Source organism: Rana temporaria, chromosome 6 (assembly GCF_905171775.1).
Source record: "Rana temporaria chromosome 6, aRanTem1.1, whole genome shotgun sequence".
Lineage (NCBI taxonomy): Eukaryota > Metazoa > Chordata > Amphibia > Anura > Ranidae > Rana > Rana temporaria.
In genome coordinates, this window is record NC_053494.1 from 115,211,325 (window position 1) to 115,229,773 (window position 18,449).

The following is an 18,449-nucleotide window of genomic DNA, read 5'->3' on the forward strand; positions in this document are numbered from 1 at the left end:
CAGAGTTTGGCAACCATGGATTACATACTCTCAGCCTTCCCGGTATGACAGTAAGCTGCTTTAAATGTAAAGCTCCCCATGGACTCTTCCCCTCTTCTTCTTCCTTCTTTCTGTTCTCCTCTCCCCTCTCAGCTTCTTCCACCTTTTCTATCTAGGTTGTTTGTTTTCTCTTTTGACCGCTATGTATTATGCATTCATCCCACAGGTTTATCAGGACACCAGGCATTACCCTGGTCGGAATGGTTATACTTAAAATGTTATGCTTTCTATATTGTTTATTTAGTTCAACCTTTTATGTTGCATCCACCCCTATAAGGAGATATTTGATCACAAAATTTCATTTGGAGATGGTAGGTGTGTTATGAGGACATTGCAGACACCCTATAACCTCTAGAACACCTCGAAAAGCTATTTATGGTCTTCCATTTAGCTATCTGGTTCCATGGAACATTGCGTTCAAAATCTGCATAATTTTATTGCTCATGTCTCCTTTTCATTGTTATAGGTTTTTGGTTTTGCTTTGGTTTGTCAACCATATACTATTATATTATTATTTATATCTAAATGTTAACATGAAATGTTGGAATGCTAATAAACCTTTGTAAAAGAACATTAATTTTTTTTTTAGTAAATAATAGATGACCCTACATCTTTTACGGGAAGAGTATAATTAACACCCATTGCACAGTATTTCAGGTCAATATTCGGGAAGACCCCAAACCTTGCCTCTTAGGTATCCTGGATGATCTTCAGGTGGAAAGACAAGCAATAGCTATTAGGCTGCATTCACACCTGAGCGTAGCGTCGTTGAGCGTTTTTCTGGTGTTTTTATGCACGACTTGTGCATTTTTATACATAATTTTTGAGCTTTTAGGTTTTTGTATTAGCCAATAGAGAAAACTATCATCTGTTGCTAGGTGTTTCAGCTTTTTTCTTAGCTTTTCCATCAGCTTTTATTTTTTTTTTATTGTTATTATTTATTTTAAGGGTAACAGGTTAGAGTTAAGGGTACGTTAGGGTTAGAATTAAGGGTTAGAGTTATTTGTTATACAATACAATTGTTAGGAGGTTAATACTACTATTACTACTAATAATAATAATATTAATAATAATAAAAGGAATAATAATAATAAATGTAAAATAAATACTCGAATAAATAAAAATAATCATAAATAAATAATAAATAATTAATACTAAGTAATAATAAATAAATAATGAACCACTAATCTTAACCCCTAACCCTTAAAAATGTAATACAATAATAATGATAATAAAAATAATAATAACAAATAACTAAACACCCTAAGCTTAACACAAAATAAATACATTATTATTATTATTATTATTATTATTATTATAGTAACAATATTTTTTTTGTTTGGGTATTTAATATATTATTATTATTATTATTATTATTATTCATTTATTTTATTCCTTTTTTTAACATTAGGGGTTATATATTACTTATGTAATATTACATATTATTCATTTATTTATATATTTAATTTATGATGATTTCTATTATTTGTGTATTTATTTTACATTGATTTATTTATATAGTATTACTGTTGAATTTTTTTCATTTAAGCAGAAAATTGTGCAAATACATGCAACAAAACAAGTAATTGCACACAAAATGCGCAAATAGCAGGTTTCCATGATTCAAGCTACAAAAAAAGCTACAGAACTTTTTTGAGCTTCAGACATTTGGCTTCAGACGACTTAGAGTAGAGATGTGAACCCTCTCCATAGAGAATAATTAATTATTAATAATTAATAATTACTTTTTTTCTCCTCCAGGTGTGAATGGGGCCTTAGACAATGGAAATCATCTGACCCACCTTCGCTGAAGGAGTGGATTACCCAAATGTGTGATACTCTACGCATTAAAAAGTATATTTTTTAACAGAGTATGCCCTAGCAAATATATATTATGGTCCCCATGGCTGGATATGCCAGGGCTGTCTACAGTTTATTTATTTTGGATAGACTACTATGAACCAACCCCCGCTTTACAAAATTCTGTAATGCTATACTGTCTTGGGTTACCATTGTAGACTCATGCTGTACTTCTAGTATTGTGGATTAGTTAATATGTGCTGTTGTGACATTGCTGTAAGATGGAACTTCCTTTTGGTTATATATGCTCTACCACCTCTGGAATATGTAACTGTTTTTCTGTTTCAATATTTGTATTATCGTTTTCCCAAAAGATAATGCAAAAAGGTTTATAAAATACATATACAGTATAAAATATATACTAAATAGGTAGATAACCAAGCTTTTTATAGGCAGGAAAATATACCCAAGTATATTCTTCTTTCTTCCAAGTATAGGGCCAAATCCACAAAGATCCGGCGTAACTTATTTTTTTCCATTTAAGTTACACTGCCTTAAAATTTCTACCTAAGTGCCAGATCCACAAAGCACTTACCTAGAAATTTTGGGCTGTGTAACTTAAATTCCGCCGGCGCAAGGCATTCCTATTGTAATGGGGGCGATTCCCATTTAAAATAGGCGCGCTCCCGCGCCGGCCGTACTGCGCATGCTCGTGACATCATTTTCCCGACGTGCATAGCGCGAAATTACGTTACGTCGAGCTTTGTGGATTGCGACGGGTCAATAAAGTTGCGTCGGGAAAAAAAAAGATACGGCGGGAAATTTTTTTTTTTAAATTTTAAAAAAAATCGCGGGGGCGTGGCCTAGCGTCGGACTGTGATGGACGCCTAATCCTTTTCCTCCAGCACGTGTGGGCAACTAACATCAGCCACAGGCGAAAATAAGGCGCAAACCGGCCGAAAACCAAGCGATCGGGCCTCCATAACATCCGTGGACCCGATGGAAACAGGTCAGCAATCCTCCCCTGTAATTCCGGAGATGTTCCGGGCGGCGCAAGCAATAGGCCTCAAAGCCGCGGCCTCGAGTAAGGCCCCTATGCCGCTCGGAGGCTCCAGCACCTCCGCGGACGGCGCGATCGGCGCTCAAAACACCCTGACACCCCCAATCTCAACACAACAGGCACAATCCCTCAGCCTAGCAGACCTGCAAGCTAATTTGCAGGCAATGGCCATGGACATTAAGTCATCCTTTACTGCAGCCATAACGGACATAAGAGCAGACATCCAGGGCATAGCAGTGAGGACAGGGGCCATAGAACAGGCCTCAGCTCGCCAGACAGATGCCATCAAACAAATACAGAAAAATGCAGACATGCATCTTGGCCACATCATTGAAATACAACGCCACCTAGAAGATTTAGACAACCGCGGAAGAAGACACAATATAAGAATTAGAGGAGTCCCAGAAATGTCTGACCAAATTCCTGTGGAGAGAACTGCAGAAACCATATTTAATGATATTCTGGAAAGACCTCCTGATTCTCCGATTGAGTTTGAGAGAGTCCACAGAGCCCTAAGACCCAGGGGAAGAGAAAATGACCCCCCTAGAGACATAATCTGCTGCCTGGTAAATTTCCCCCTCAAGGAGGCCATACTGAGAAAAGCCAGAGAGAAAAATAGAGTCATCTTCAACGGCACAGAAATAAAACTCTATCAAGACCTCTCAAACATCACGTTACAGCAACGCAGAGCACTCCGCCCGATCACAGAACAATTGCGATCAAGAGGTATACCATACAGGTGGAAATTTCCGTTCTGTCTCTCAGCTACTTCAAGAGGGCACACGGCACTACTCCGAACACCTGATGACCTCCGAGCTTTCTGTGAAGCCATGAACATCCCTAGAACAGAAGTCCCAGAATGGTACAACTCTTTCATGCTGAACGAATCCTGGATCACACTCTCCAACAATCTCACTCCAAGAGCACAGAGACAAAGAGAGCGACGCCCCAGATCGCCGTCTCCTCAACGCAACAGACGAGCAGATTCCCCACCCAGACGCAGAGATCAACCCGATCATCAGGACCATATGGACACCTAAACCTTGCCCAAACAGCAGAAGATGAAAGAACGAACCAATGATAGAGCAGCACACGTGGGCCTTCGATCACCTAAGCCTCTCCGCCACAGCCTGATATTTTAGAATCTCAACATGGAGAGTTGAACTTACATCTCCCAAACATATCAGACTGGCTACCAATTAACCAGACCGACGGACCTTCAACACACTGAGTGGACAACTTTTATCATAGAGATCTAGACACCTGTGAGTATTGCTTCTTTACACCCATATATCAAAAAGCAAAAAGACATCCATTAAATGAACATGCTTTACAGATTCCAAGGTTGAAAGGTTCCAACCCACATATATCTGATCCTCCTAACAGAAAGACTTGAATATGCACACTCAGCCTCCGGCCATACTCAAAACCTAAATCTGTTTGTGGCGGATTTGAATGTGGTCGGAGACGTGTGACGTGTGATAAACTGTACTCCCTTTTTTTTTGCTTTGTTACACATTTTTGGTTCGTGTATTATTGCCTTTTCATCTGATTGTCCATACCTGTAATACATGAATAGATGAGACATGGCGGTGATCAAGAAACAAATACTCTGAACGCTAGTGATCCATGACACCAATGTGAGATAAACCTGCTCATGTGCTCAATTACTCATAACAATGCTTCCAAACTACTGAAAGCATATCACCGCCTGATCCACATGATGTGGAATGTTAACCGCAAATATAGTGAAGGTTCTTGATCATAGCAGTGTCTCTTGCACATGTTAAAGTGTTCAGGATGATGTTCAGGATTATAGCATAAGTTGAATAAGTTAAAATGTTTGTTTATCCTGGTTATTGCTATACATCCCTAAAGTTGTTTCACTGGTTTAATAATTTTAGGAGAAAAGTGCTCAAACTCACATTACCTAACATACACCTTATGGATTAGAAAGGCAACACTCCCATCTAGTGGATAAAAATATAATTGCCTTCAGAAACTTTCTGCTCCAGTTATCCATGATTCTGACTCCTGGAAACTCTTGAATTAAAGGCAGTTACCCTTCGGTTCTAAATTTACCCCACGGGTATATTTATACAAGTAAGATGGCTAACCACTGAGACTCAGAACAAAACTCAAAACTTACTTTTTAGCACTATTTAGGCCTAACCTTCCAAAATTGTCCCTGTGAATACGCATGCTTTCTTTTTATAGTTGTCCCAGAGTGCTGACTCAATTGGTATACAGACAGAGTAGAAAGACAGAGAGAGTATAAGGAAAAATAGTTAGATAATCTCCTCTGACTGTGTACTACTGTGATCAATTCCGTAGCAGATCCGATAATAGTCACAACCCCACACAAAGGGTTTTATTTCTTAAATTCCCTTTGACCCATCCGGTATTGTATATACCAAGGTAGATCCGCAGGTCTGAGCCTACCTACCGGAGTTGTTTCTTCCCTTGACCCTCCCCCCTCCCTCTTCTCTTTCTAGCTAAACTTTTTCTCCCTTTCTCTTTTTTTTTTTTACCCCGCCCCCACACCTACTCTATAAACATGACTTCAAATACTCAGCAAAGCATACCACTATCCATTAAACTTCTATCTGTGAACGCAAAAGGCCTCAACATACCTGAAAAACGAACCAAGTTCCTTAACGAGTTTCACAAACAGAAAGCGAATATCATATGCATACAAGAGACACACTTCAAATCAGATAAAATCCCGAAATTTTACGACATGAGATACCCCACCGCTTTTCATGCCTCAAACACAGAAGGTAAAACGAAAGGGGTCTCAATACTAATCTCACATCGAACCCCCTTCCAGGTACAAGACACCATGCTAGACCCTGGGGGAAGGTATATATTCATCAAAGGTAAAATTGAAAATCATCCAATGACAATTGCTAATGTTTATGCTCCAAATTCAGGTCAGGTAACCTTCTTTCGTAAAATTAAAGACCTGCTGACAACCTTTGCCTCGGGCATTCTAGTTTTGGGGGGAGACTTCAATATCCCACTAGACCCCCTCATTGACACCTCTAACGGAACATCGAGCCTTCCCTACAGGGCTTTAAAACAAATCAAAATACAACTGAAAGAACTAATGCTGCATGACACTTGGAGAACCCTGTATCCCCAGACCAGAGATTTCACCTACTTTTCCAACACCCATCAAAAATACTCTAGAATAGACTACTTCTTCCTATCACAGCCAGACCTAACCTTCCTAACAAACTCGACTATCGAACCTATGACACTATCTGACCACCACCCTATAACCCTTTCGCTGACTTTCCCTGAAAAAAAAACAGTGACAAAAACGTGGAGACTAAATACCGCAGTACTAAAAGACCCTGCTGATGTATCAGACCTACGCGAGAAACTTCTCGATTATTTCTCTAGAAACGAAAATGATGAAACCTCCTCTCTAACGCAGTGGGAAGCACACAAATGCGTAATCAGGGGAGAATTCATCAAAAAAATAGCGAAGCTAAAAAGGGAAAGCCAACTAAAAATAAAATCCCTCATAGACCAGATCCACAAGCTAGAAATGTCACACAAAAGAGATATTGCCATCTCAACGCTTGATGAGCTAACTAAAATGAGAGCAATTCTTGCAGAGGAACTAAATTTGAAAACAAAAAGACAATACGTACTGAGACATAGGATATATTATGAGCAGGGTAATAAAAGCGGGAAATTACTTGCAAAGGCAGTTCAAAGCAAAAAAATTTCTTCAACAATACATCAAATTAGAGATAAACAAGGGAAATCATATTCCACAAACGAGGAGATCGCCAACCAGTTTGAAGCATATTACCATTCCCTTTACAACCTTCCGTCAGACCCAAAATGCCCCCAAAATTCAGAGAAAAGAGCTAAAATGATCCAGGAATTTCTAGGAAAGTACAGCCCACCTAAGCTTGCCACAAATAAAGCCCAAGAACTAGAAGCTCCTATCTCAGGACCAGAATTTGATAAAGCAATTAAAGAGATGAAAATAGGCAAGGCGCCAGGACCAGACGGTTTACCCTTACAATATTACAAAACGTTCATTGACATCCTGAAGCCAAGATTCCTGAAGACATTCCAAACTCTTAAATCTGAACGCCAACCTCCAAAACAATTATTAGAAGCCCACATTACAGTCATTCCCAAAGAAGGTAAGGATACCTCACAAGTAACTAACTATAGGCCCATATCTCTTATTAATGTAGATGTTAAAATCTACGCCAAGATCTTAGCTAACAGAATAGTGCCCTTACTCAATTCCCTCATAACTTTAGACCAAGTGGGTTTCATCCCAGGAAGAAAGGGTCGCGACAACACAATTAAAGCCCTTAATATTAGCCACTGGCTAACTTCAAATAAGAAACAAGGCTTCTTTCTGTCTTTAGATGCTGAGAAGGCGTTCGATAGGGTGGCCTGGGATTTTATTGACGCAGTACTAGATCACATAGGCATTCTACCCCAAATGAAAGCCTACATCACTGCACTTTACACCAATCCAACAGCCAGAGTACGTGTCAACGGCCACCTATCGGACGCCTTCCAATTAAGAAATGGTACGAGACAGGGATGCCCTTTATCCCCTTTGCTGTTTGTTCTAACTCTTGAGCCACTCCTAAACAAAATCAGATCCAATCAGAACATCAAAGGAATTGAAATTCATAAAAACACTTATAAAATTGCTGCTTTCGCCGACGACATGCTTCTAACCCTCGCAGAGCCCCACATATCCATACCTAACCTCTTAAAGGACCTAGATCACTTTAAGTTATTGTCCAACTTAAAAATCAATCACTCTAAATCCAATGCCCTAAACATTACACTCCCCTTAAAAATTGTAGATCTGTGTAAAAAGAATTTCCCGTTCACATGGGCCAAACATAATATAACCTACCTAGGAATAGAAATCCCTTCTAATCTAAATGACCTCTTTAGACTTAACTTTTTACCTATACTAAAAGAAGCGCATGAGGATCTGAAAAGATGGAATACTCTAAACGTCTCTTGGTTTGGTAGAGCCTCCCTAATTAAAATGACAATACTGCCTCGCTTTTTATATGCTATGCAGACAATACCCATCTCTCTACCCTCATCTTTCTTTTCGTCATACCGTAAAGCTTGCACTTCCTTTATTTGGAGAGGCAAATCACCTCGGATTAAACTTAGCAGATTAATCTTACCAAAGAACAAAGGTGGAATAGCACTACCAGATCTTAAAAAATACCATCAAGCGACTCTCCTCACACGGATAGTAGACTGGAATATTCACCAGGCAGTCAAGGATTGGGTTAAATTAGAGCGTACCCAGTTCCCCCAAGACCTGCATATCTTACCATGGATCCACCCTAAATACCACTCGAAGGCTATAAAAGCGCACCCCATGATAGGCCCTACTTTAAAAATCTTTCACAGCACATTCAAACAATCTAATGCGACCCCCTGGCTCAGTCCACTGACGTCACTGAGAAACAACCCCGAATTCCCCCCCGGGCTTGAGAAAAACTTTCTAAAACTCCATTGGCCCCATGAGCGAATCTTATCCATGCATTTCTATAAAAAAGGGAAAATATTATCTAGAGAAGACCTAAACGATATCATTAAACCCTTCGTAATACCACACTGGAATTACATACAAATCAGACATTACCTGACCAAAGCCGACAGTACACATCTCTGGACAAAACCACTCACAAAACTGGAAGATTTGTGTACCAAAAAAAACCCACACAGACACATCATCTCGTATCTATACAGATCCCTGTTTGAAGATGTATCAGACTTCTCAAGTTCGTCATGTCGAAACTGGGAAAGAGATTTAGACTTATCCCTAACAGATGAAAACTGGGAAAAAAAATTTACGTACGCACATAAAGGGTCACTCAACGTAGCCACACAAGAATGCAGTTTTAAAATCATTACCAGATGGTACAGAACACCATCAATTCTCCACAAATTCTCTCCCCTTATCTCTGACAGATGTTGGAGATGTAAATCAGAGGAAGGCTCGATGATCCACATTTGGTGGTCCTGCCCATTGATACAAACTTTCTGGAAAACAGTCCATGAGACCATCACTTTAGTCACCTCAGAAAACCTCTGCTATACTCCTGCACAGTATCTCTTACATTTTAACTCTCTTCCAAGAAAACGCTACATGAAATCGCTAGCAATGTTCATGATCAATGCTGCACGACAATGTATTCCCACCCATTGGTGCTCCGATATTATTCCCTCCAAGACAGAATGGTTCAGGAGAATAAATAACATAGAGAAAATAGAGGAACTCATAAGCATTTCCCAGGAGAAAATAATGAAATTCTCAGAAACATGGCGCGACTGGATGGTTTTCAAGAACTCACAGACAACTAGCACAAATATTCATTGAGACTCAAAAGTATCAGCAACAAAACTATAAAAAATTGTACAATGAAATGGAAAGATTATACCTGATAAACACCCTAAGTCTGGCAGATCTGTGTCAAATCCTCTACCCCTCCCCTACATACTGGTCAAGATGGACATAACCAAAATGTTCTAGGACGAACCCTATGGTTCATAATGCAGAATGAATATTGCACATTCTTCTATGTCTTACATGTATGCCTTTTATATGCCCTCTCCAGATGAGGACTGACGTGAAACACATGATTGTATGCTGAAGTTTTAAAAAAAATAATAATAATATATGTTTGCAGTAATTTCTGTTCAAAGCTAAAATAAGCTATATTTTCGATACTTTTTTCTTTTTCTGGATGTATCATTGTACTATCCTGTATGCCTACATGTTCACCCAATAAAAACTTATGAAACAAAAAAAAAAAAAAAAAAAATCGCGTCGCTGGACAGAAAGGTCTGCTTTTACATGGTGTACTAACTTTACACCTTGTAAAAGCAGCCCTAATTTTGCGTATGCAAACTAAAACTTACGGAGAAAAAACGAAGCTGAAAAGCTTCGTGGATCTCCGTAAGTGCTAATTTGCATACCCGAGGCGGCATTTCGACACGAAATGCCCCCAGCGGCGGATGCGGTAATGCATCCTAAGATCCGGCAGTGTAAGTCCCTTACACATGCCGGATCTTCTGCCTAACTATGGAAAACTGATTCTGTGGATCAGTTCCATAGTTAGGAACAGCTCATAACTCATAGTAGATTTCAAATGTGCTTTAGATCTACTGTATACCTTAGTGAAAATGGTCTACACCTTCATAAAGAGAATACCACATCCCTAGTCAAGCTGAAACCAGATTTCACCCTAATGGGATAATCACTGTTCAAGGTTTAAAGGGAATAGGCCAGAAAACCCTTGTAAGACTACAGCAAAAAAAAAAAAAAGAGCAGAAAAAAAAAAGAAAGGTTGAAAGGAAAAAGTAGGAAAGGACCTCACGCTTCAACCCCCACCACCCTGGAACCGCTCTAATTGGGTATAGATCGAGGATCACCAGTCAGATACTCGACCCATGAATCCCAGACTTTCTTGAATATCTGCAATTTATCATTCAAGATCGCTGGCATGCGCTCATTAATCATAATCCAGGAAAGTTTGTGCTTGAGTCTTTCGAATGGCACTATAGCCGATTTCCAGATAATAATTTTTGCCAATATAAATGCTATGAGACATCCCTGGGATCACCGTTTCCAACTTACAGCACAACTGCGGCTGCCTCAGGTATTTGATAAGGTTCAATTGAGTAAGAGTGTAAATGAAATTATACACCCTGATCTAATAACGCCTTACCTTAGGGCATTGCCATCACACATGGTACATTGTTCCCTCCTGTCTGCATCAATAAAAACACAAAGGAGATGCCTCCGTTATATAAGTTGCCAGTCTGGCAGTCTGGCTGGAACCATGTACCATCTCAAAAGTACTTTATAATTTGCTTCTATAATAGAAGTATTTATGAGTGATGGCGAGGCCCCCTGAGCTATAGTATGCCATTCATCCAGCTCAATAGTTTACTGGAGGTTCGTCTCCCATTTTTCCATGTAGCCCTGCTTAACAGGAGAATTAGTCAAAATAGTATAAACTTCAGAGATATGTTCCCTAATTTTAACAAACTTCTGACACAAGTATTCCATAGAACACATAGTTACGATATCAGAATTTTGTGATATAGTACTTACAAAATGTGTTATCTGTGTATAATGGAAGTACTCTGAGACCGACATTTGATGTTTCTCTACTAAAACATGTCAATATTCCCTTATGATTACATATGTCAGCTATACGCAGCAAACCTTTGTTGGTCCACCAATCAAATGTACTGGGGGTGAGGCCCTGGGGTGAAGTTCTTATTTAAAAAAAAAAATAGGGGCCATTAAGGTATGCAGGGATTTTAATTTATACGCTTTTGTTAACCTACCCCAAATATTCCAGGAAAAAGAGAATGCTGGGCAAAAGATTAGGGACAATTCCTTGGGTGATAGCCAGGTATGTGCAGCCTACTGCATTAGGGTGTGCACCCCAAACAGAAGCTCAAACACACATGATTATATATATATATTGTATATATTTCACACAAACACACAGAACTCTGTGTACAGAATAGTGATCTTCTCCCTGAAAAGCAGAGAGAAAAAACAGCCAGATTAGTAAGTAAAAGCAACAGTGCCACCCTGACATTAGAGCATGACACAGTGCCCCCTCACATTATGGCACAGTGCCTCCTGACATCAGAGCATGGCACAGTGCCCCCTCACATCAGAGCATGACATAGTAGCGCCCTGACATCAGAGAATGATACAGTAGTGCCCCCTGACATCAGAGCATGGCACAGTAGTGCCCCGACATCAGAGCATGACACAGTGCCCATTACATTGCAATGTGGGTGGGACAGACACAGGGGATGGGGGCTGGAGAAGCCAGAGAGGATCGAGGCCTCTCTCCTCACCTGTTTGTGCAGTGTGAATGGGGGGAGGAAGGGGGGCTTTTTGCTGGCAAGAGCGTTGTAAATGAAGTGAAATCTACCCTCCTAGATTTGCCCACTAGGTGCTTCTTACCTCCTATCCTATGACAGCAGAAGAGGCACTGGAGGGCAGGCGGAGTGTGCAGCTGTATCACTTCGCCGCCTCCAGTAAGAGATCACTTGCCGGAACTATAAAGGCAGCATCGGGAAATGCGGCCAGCTGTCAGCTTACTCCGCAGCTGCACTTCTCTTAAGAGGAGTCTAGGGGTATACATACCAATAAAAATTGTCTCACTGGCAGAACTGTCACTGCAAGTGAGTGTCCATTAGCAAACCCAGCAGTTTCCCCAGAAAAAAGCCCTGGCTGGCACAGGGGGGATTAGGGTGTGCGCAGGCACACCCGGCACACCCCCTGCGCACCCCTATGGTGGAAAATCAATTGTTCTTGACAGACATAGGCCTCCACCTGCATCCAGGTAGGGTGGGGCTGAGTAGAGTGAAATCTGACTAACTGGGCCATCTGTGTGGCATAAAAAATGTTTTTCAAGTCTGGAGTCCCCAACCCTCCTTTCCTCTTGGGAGTGAATAATGTACACTTGTTCTCCCTAGGCCTCTTATCCCCCAGATAAAGACACTAGGTTTTTTTTTTTTTTGGAATGCTAATAACTTAGATTGGACAAATGCTGACAAAATGTATCAGGAAAGGGCCGTACCTCTGCATTGGCATAATTTCCACAAGTAAAAGCATAGCAAACCTGGCTTTCTGCCAAGCTCTATGAAAGGAATGAAGAAGGGAATCAAAGGAAGGAAAATATTTTCTCACAACAAAGCCTGTCCCATAGTTTGAAAAAAAATAAAAATTTCAGGTCAGCTGGTAAGTTGGATAACAACATGGAAATAAAGACTTGGAAATGGCTGATGACAGATGACAGAAACAACATAAAGAAGAAGAAGAAGAAGAAGAAGAAGAAGAAGAAGAAGAAGCAGAAGAAGAAGAAGAAGAAGAAAAAAACAGCAGCAATATTAGATCTTCACAAAAGCATTACAATAATTCCATCACATGGGATTTTTTTTTAAAGATCTCATAAATTGTTTAAAAAAAGCATTAGTGTCAGTTCATTTAGATGTATCAGTCATTTTACCAGTGTTTTTAATTTATTTTATTTCATGATCATTTTCTCTTCCAGATTGTCAAGTGCACCGTTCGTAAAAAGCGTAATTTACGTGGGGTCACAAGAAATTAACATAACACACGCCCACATGTTCCATATATGAATTAGGTGTGCTTACGCCGGCCCGTTTACGATACGCCGCCGCAACCTTGCTTTGTGAATACTGCACTTGCCTGTCAAAGTTGCGGAGGCGTAGCGTAAATCGGATACGTAATGCCCCAGCTCACAAATACGCGCTGCCTACGTGAATCTGGGCCCTGGAGTCCAGCAATCTAAGCGTTAGCTCAGTCTTGATAATAGAGAACAATTTATGGTTCCACCTCAAGCTCTGATGAGGTCAAGGATTATCCAATATATGTACATATTTCAATGTTATTTTCAGTTTACTAAGGGCCCTTTCACATTGGTGCGTTTTTGCCGCGTTTTCGCGGTAAAAATAGCGCTATTAAAACGCTCCCCATGCCCCTCTCCATTGAAATTAATTAAAAACGCGGTAAAAACAGTAAATGGAGGGGGCATGGGGAGCGTTTTATGGGCATTTTAATAGCGTTATTTTTACAGTGAAAACGCGGGGAAAACGCACCAGTGTGAAAGGGCCCTTAGAGTGTTTTAATGAACAGTAAAACAAAAAAGAGCAAAACATAAAGACCTTGATGTCAAAGAACGATGAGGCAACTAAATAGTTCACTTGATCTTTATAGGCCTCTAAAAATGTCAGAAAGACATTACAAATAAGAAACTCACATCAAATTCTCCAAGCACAAAAAACAAAGCACAACTTTTATTGTCCCAATAGCATGGTCATTAAATTCACATTTTATGAAACTGTATGCTGTTTAGAACATGCAATACACATTTTACATGATGACCAAATTGCAAAACACTTTACAACATGAATTTCCAAGATTAGCCAATTCAGTCATTCCTTCTCTAAAGCCAAATACAATTTAGAGTCTATTCACTAAAGTCAAGTTTCAGCCAAAAGTACTCAGGGCCAGATTCACAGAAGAGATACGACGGTGTATCTCCTGATACACCATCGTATCTCTGAGGCCTCGTACAGACGACCGGATCTATCCGCTGGGATTGATCCGCGGATCAATGGTGTGTACAGCCATCAGATCCAAATCCGCCAGAGGATTTATCCGCTGGAAACGGTCCGGCGGACCATTTCCAGCGGATATCCTCTCGTTTGTACGGAGCCTGAGAGTATCTATGCGGCTGATTCATAGAATCAGTTACGCATAGATAGCCCTAAGATCCGACAGGTGTAATTGACTTACACCGTCGGATCTTAGGCTGCAATACTTCGGCCGCCGCTGGGTGGAGTTCGCTTCGTTTTCCAGCGTCGGGTATGCAAATTAGCTTTTACGGCGATCCACGAAGCTACTCGCGTGCGTTACGTTGTCGCAAGTCGTTTTTTCCAGTCGCAAAGTTAGTCATGTTTTTTCATGCCTTAACTTTACACCAGCCATGTTAAAGTATGGCCGTCGTTCCCGCGTCGAATTAAAAAAAAAAAAATTGGCGTATGTACGTTACGCACGTCGCCATTCACAAACACGTCGGGGCGCAGAAATTTCGCGCAAAGCACGTCGGGAAATTTACTAACGGAGCACGCGCAGAACGTTCGGCGCGGGAGCGCGCCTAATTTAAATGGTACACGCCCCATTTGAATTAGGCGGGCTTGCGCCGGACGTCTTTACGTTACTCCGCTGCAAGTTTATACTCAAGTGCTTTGTGAATCAAGCACTTACGAGGAAAACTTGCGGCGGTGTAACGTAAAGACAATATATTACGCCGCCAAATTTGTACCTGAATCTGGCCCTAAGCTTCTAAGGGACCCACAGTGCACAGGGTAGGTGCTGTATAACCTGGTATACAATAAGATAGTAGCATTTGCCAAACAGAAATATAGTTCAGAAGACCATCTAGGTCAGTGATGGCAAACCTTGGCACCCCAGATGTTTTGGAACTACATTTTGCATGATGCTCATACACTCTGAAATGTAGTAGAGCATCATGGGAAATATAGTTCCAAAACATCTGAGGTGTCAAGGTTCGCCATCACTGACCTACTTCTTTGATTTAAGATTTCCCAAATTTCCACTCCAGCCCTATATTTAGTAGCATGCGGCACCGAGAGAGCAACAAATCACCTTGTGGGACTTATGCAGTGTAATGCCATCATAGGAAAGAAGATTTTGGTGCCCTTGTGAGATTGTTATGTTTAAGGTGGCAATGAACTTTTCCAAACTGACAGGGTCAGAAAAGGCCTGATATCAAACTAGACACAAGGGACTGTTTTCATGACTGAGATCATGAGGCACAAAGCTGTCATACAGAAGTGAATGGAAGGTGATTTTTGACACCCCAAGTGAAGTGGCTTGTTACAAAATAGGGCAAGCCTTTCTGTGAAAATTGACCATTGCCATGGAGGTTTTATATTTTCCATAAACACCAAGGACAAAGATAAAACCTAAAAAATCTGATAACTAAGAATTCAACCAGAGTTCCTTTGCAAATCCAGTCAACTAAGTATTTCCTCCCTTTCTGGGACTAAGCTAGGAGTGGGGCTTGGCTTTGGAAAGAAGCAATGTTCTTATTGTGTAATCTCCTACAGACAGCAAGACATAACATTTTATGCCCTAGTGTATAATAGAGGATCAGCAAATGGGTTATTGTGAGTCTAAGGCCCCATACACACGACCGAACATGTCTGCTGAAACTGGTCCGCGGACCAGTTTCAGCAGACATGTTCGGTCGTCTGTACAGACTTACCGTACATGTCCGAGCGGCCGCCATCCCTCGCATGCGTCGAATGACTTTGACGCATGCGTGGAAGCATTGACCTTCCAGCGTTGCGACGGCGCGGACACGTCACCGCGCTGTCTGTCCGCGCGGATTTCTGTCTGATGGTGTGTACAACCACCAGACAGAAATCTCCGAGGGGACATGTCCACTGAAAACGGTCCGGCGGACTGTTTTCAGCGGACTGTCCCCTCGTCTGTACGAGGCCTTAGGCAAGCCATAGATTATGTAATGTTCTTTCCTGCAACTATGGGGTGCACTAAAGAAAATTGTTTGATTCCCCCATGAACACCGTCAGTGTTGATTGCAGAATCTCTCCCGCAGTGCTATTTTATTCCACCAGCGGGAGCCTTCCCCGCCTGCAGAACTCAATGATTACTGCTGGCAGCTATAGCCATGGGTAGTAACCGCATGCAAAAATCGATTGATGGATCAGCTTTAGTGTAACCTTCTGCCCATAGATGGATCAAATTTCTACCGGTCCCCTGCTGAACCAGCTGAGATTCAATCCATCTACGGCCAGCTTAAGAATACAGATTTAGGTCATATAGTTGGTTTACACCGAAATCGGATTGTATGGAGCACTATACTGTGTGTTATTACTCTTGGCATTGTCAGATTAAAGAAGTTTAAAATGTTTGATTTTGTAAAAAAAAAAAAAAAAAAAAAATCGTTAACTCACTCTTATCCTTGTTTTCTGGTGTTCTGATGTTTCCTGCTCCAGCATCGCAGTCAGCTTAGCAATTTGCTCCTGCAAATCTTCCACAAAACCTTGACTGCAAAATTAAAAAAAGTTCTTGCTAATGGAAATGTGTTTGTAATATGTACAAATATGTTTGTAATTTGTCATTAAACCACACCTAGAATTACAAAATTAGAATTCCACAGAATTAACAGCTATAGTTATGTCGCTACAAACCCAGCTGCAATTATGGCAGGACCACTAGCGGTCCAAGTCTGTATTTAAAGAATATCCACCATAGACATAGGTGAATCATGAAGCCTCTGAGACACCCCATGACGTTTTTTTGGTTAATCATGCAGAGAAACAAGAGATGGCACCATATTACTTGAACTACAGAGGATCTCATGACTCCCTTTAGCGATGTCTATGCATACTCACTCCTGGGCCAATTCGAAATTGGATCTATTGGGGTTCACAAAAAAAATATCAGTTTTGGGTGGATTGATCTTTACATTTAGTTGGTTCCCGAAATACTCTAAATTCATATGCTTGTTGTCAGTACAGACCCATTTTGCATCAGAAAAATAGGATTTTTATAACAGCTTACCTGTAAAATCCTTTTCTTGGAGTACATCATGGGACACAGAGTCTGGTCATTACTGAGTGGGTTATATTCCACCTTCAGGTGCTGGACACTGGTGTAATCAATTAGAACAGGAAGTTTCCTCCCTATATAACCCCTCCCATACTGGGAGCACCTCAGTTTTTGTGGCAAAGCAATAAGTGTCCCAATATCCCTAAACAAGAGGGGCGGGAACTCTGTGTCCTGTGATGTACTCCAAGAAAAGATTTTTTTCAGGTAAGCTGTTATAAAAATCCTATTTTCTTTGTGTCCCGTGATGTACGATAGAGTCTAGTCATTACTAAGTGGGATGTCCTAAAGCAATGCTTACTGAGGGGAGGGAGACACCAACAACGCAGACCGCTATCAGACATGAGGATCTGTAATGCTGCCTGCAGCATACTGCGCCAAAAAGGCTGCATCCTCCTGCTGTCTTATGTTCACCTGATAGGGATTAGTGAACGTAAGCACAAACGACCAAGTTACGGCCTGGCAAACCTGAGTCATAAAGGCTTGGTAATGCACCACGTATGAAGTGCTAACTATCCTGGTAGGGTGCACCCCAAAAGAAACAGGGGGAGCCCTCTCCTTAAACCACACGCCTGAATAAAACCTGATGAATCAACACTTGACAACAGTTGATTTAGACACTGCCTGCCCTTTCCTGGGGCCTCCTGGTAGCGCAACAACATCAGTTTTCCATATCCGAGCAGCCGTTTCAGATTGGTCTTGACCTCTCTTACTCTAACGAGAGAGCATGTAGCCATCATAAAAGCTGATCCGAACACTGCCTGCCCACATCTAGGGTCTTTCTGGCAACAAAACAAAATGTTAGGTTTCTATATCTGAAGCCTTCAGATAGATCTTTAACTGCTCTCATCTCTATTGAGAGAAAAGCAATAACCTTTCCTTCCGCGGACCAAGGTTTTGAAAAAAAGAAAAGGAAGGCAAGAATATCATGATTCAAATGAACACTAGATCCTTCTAGTAAACAAAGTTGGATGAGAATTTAACAACACCCTTCTTGTAAAAATAATTAAGTATGGCTCTATACAAAGAAAGTTGCCAATACTCTCTTTTGTGGAGGCAACTGCAACCAGGAACACCGATTTCCTCTTAAGAAGGATGAAGGGAATTATGGTGCATCAGCCCAAGGTGCTAACTCTGTAAGCCAGCAAAACAAGATCCCATCCTCCGAGCACAAGGGCGACTTAACTGGTGGACTTATACACGTCACCCCTTGTATAACGGCCCGGATCAAGAGTGTGACACAAGCGACCCTTGAAAATATTGACAAGGCCGAGATCGGATCCTTGATGGAACTTAAGGCTAGCTCCATCT

General features: G+C 41.0%; 1 protein-coding gene across 3 annotated transcripts in view; it reads right to left on the reverse strand.

Moving 5' to 3' along the window:
* The window catches only part of FLACC1 (flagellum associated containing coiled-coil domains 1), a 113,634-nt gene that overhangs the window by 57,418 nt on the left and 37,767 nt on the right, over positions 1-18,449 (reverse strand). For all 3 annotated transcript variants that reach the window (XM_040357218.1, XM_040357217.1, XM_040357219.1), the window contains one exon: positions 16,484-16,577. In XM_040357218.1, the coding sequence (XP_040213152.1) occupies positions 16,484-16,577 (94 nt within the window). The remainder of the gene's footprint in view (positions 1-16,483; positions 16,578-18,449) is intronic.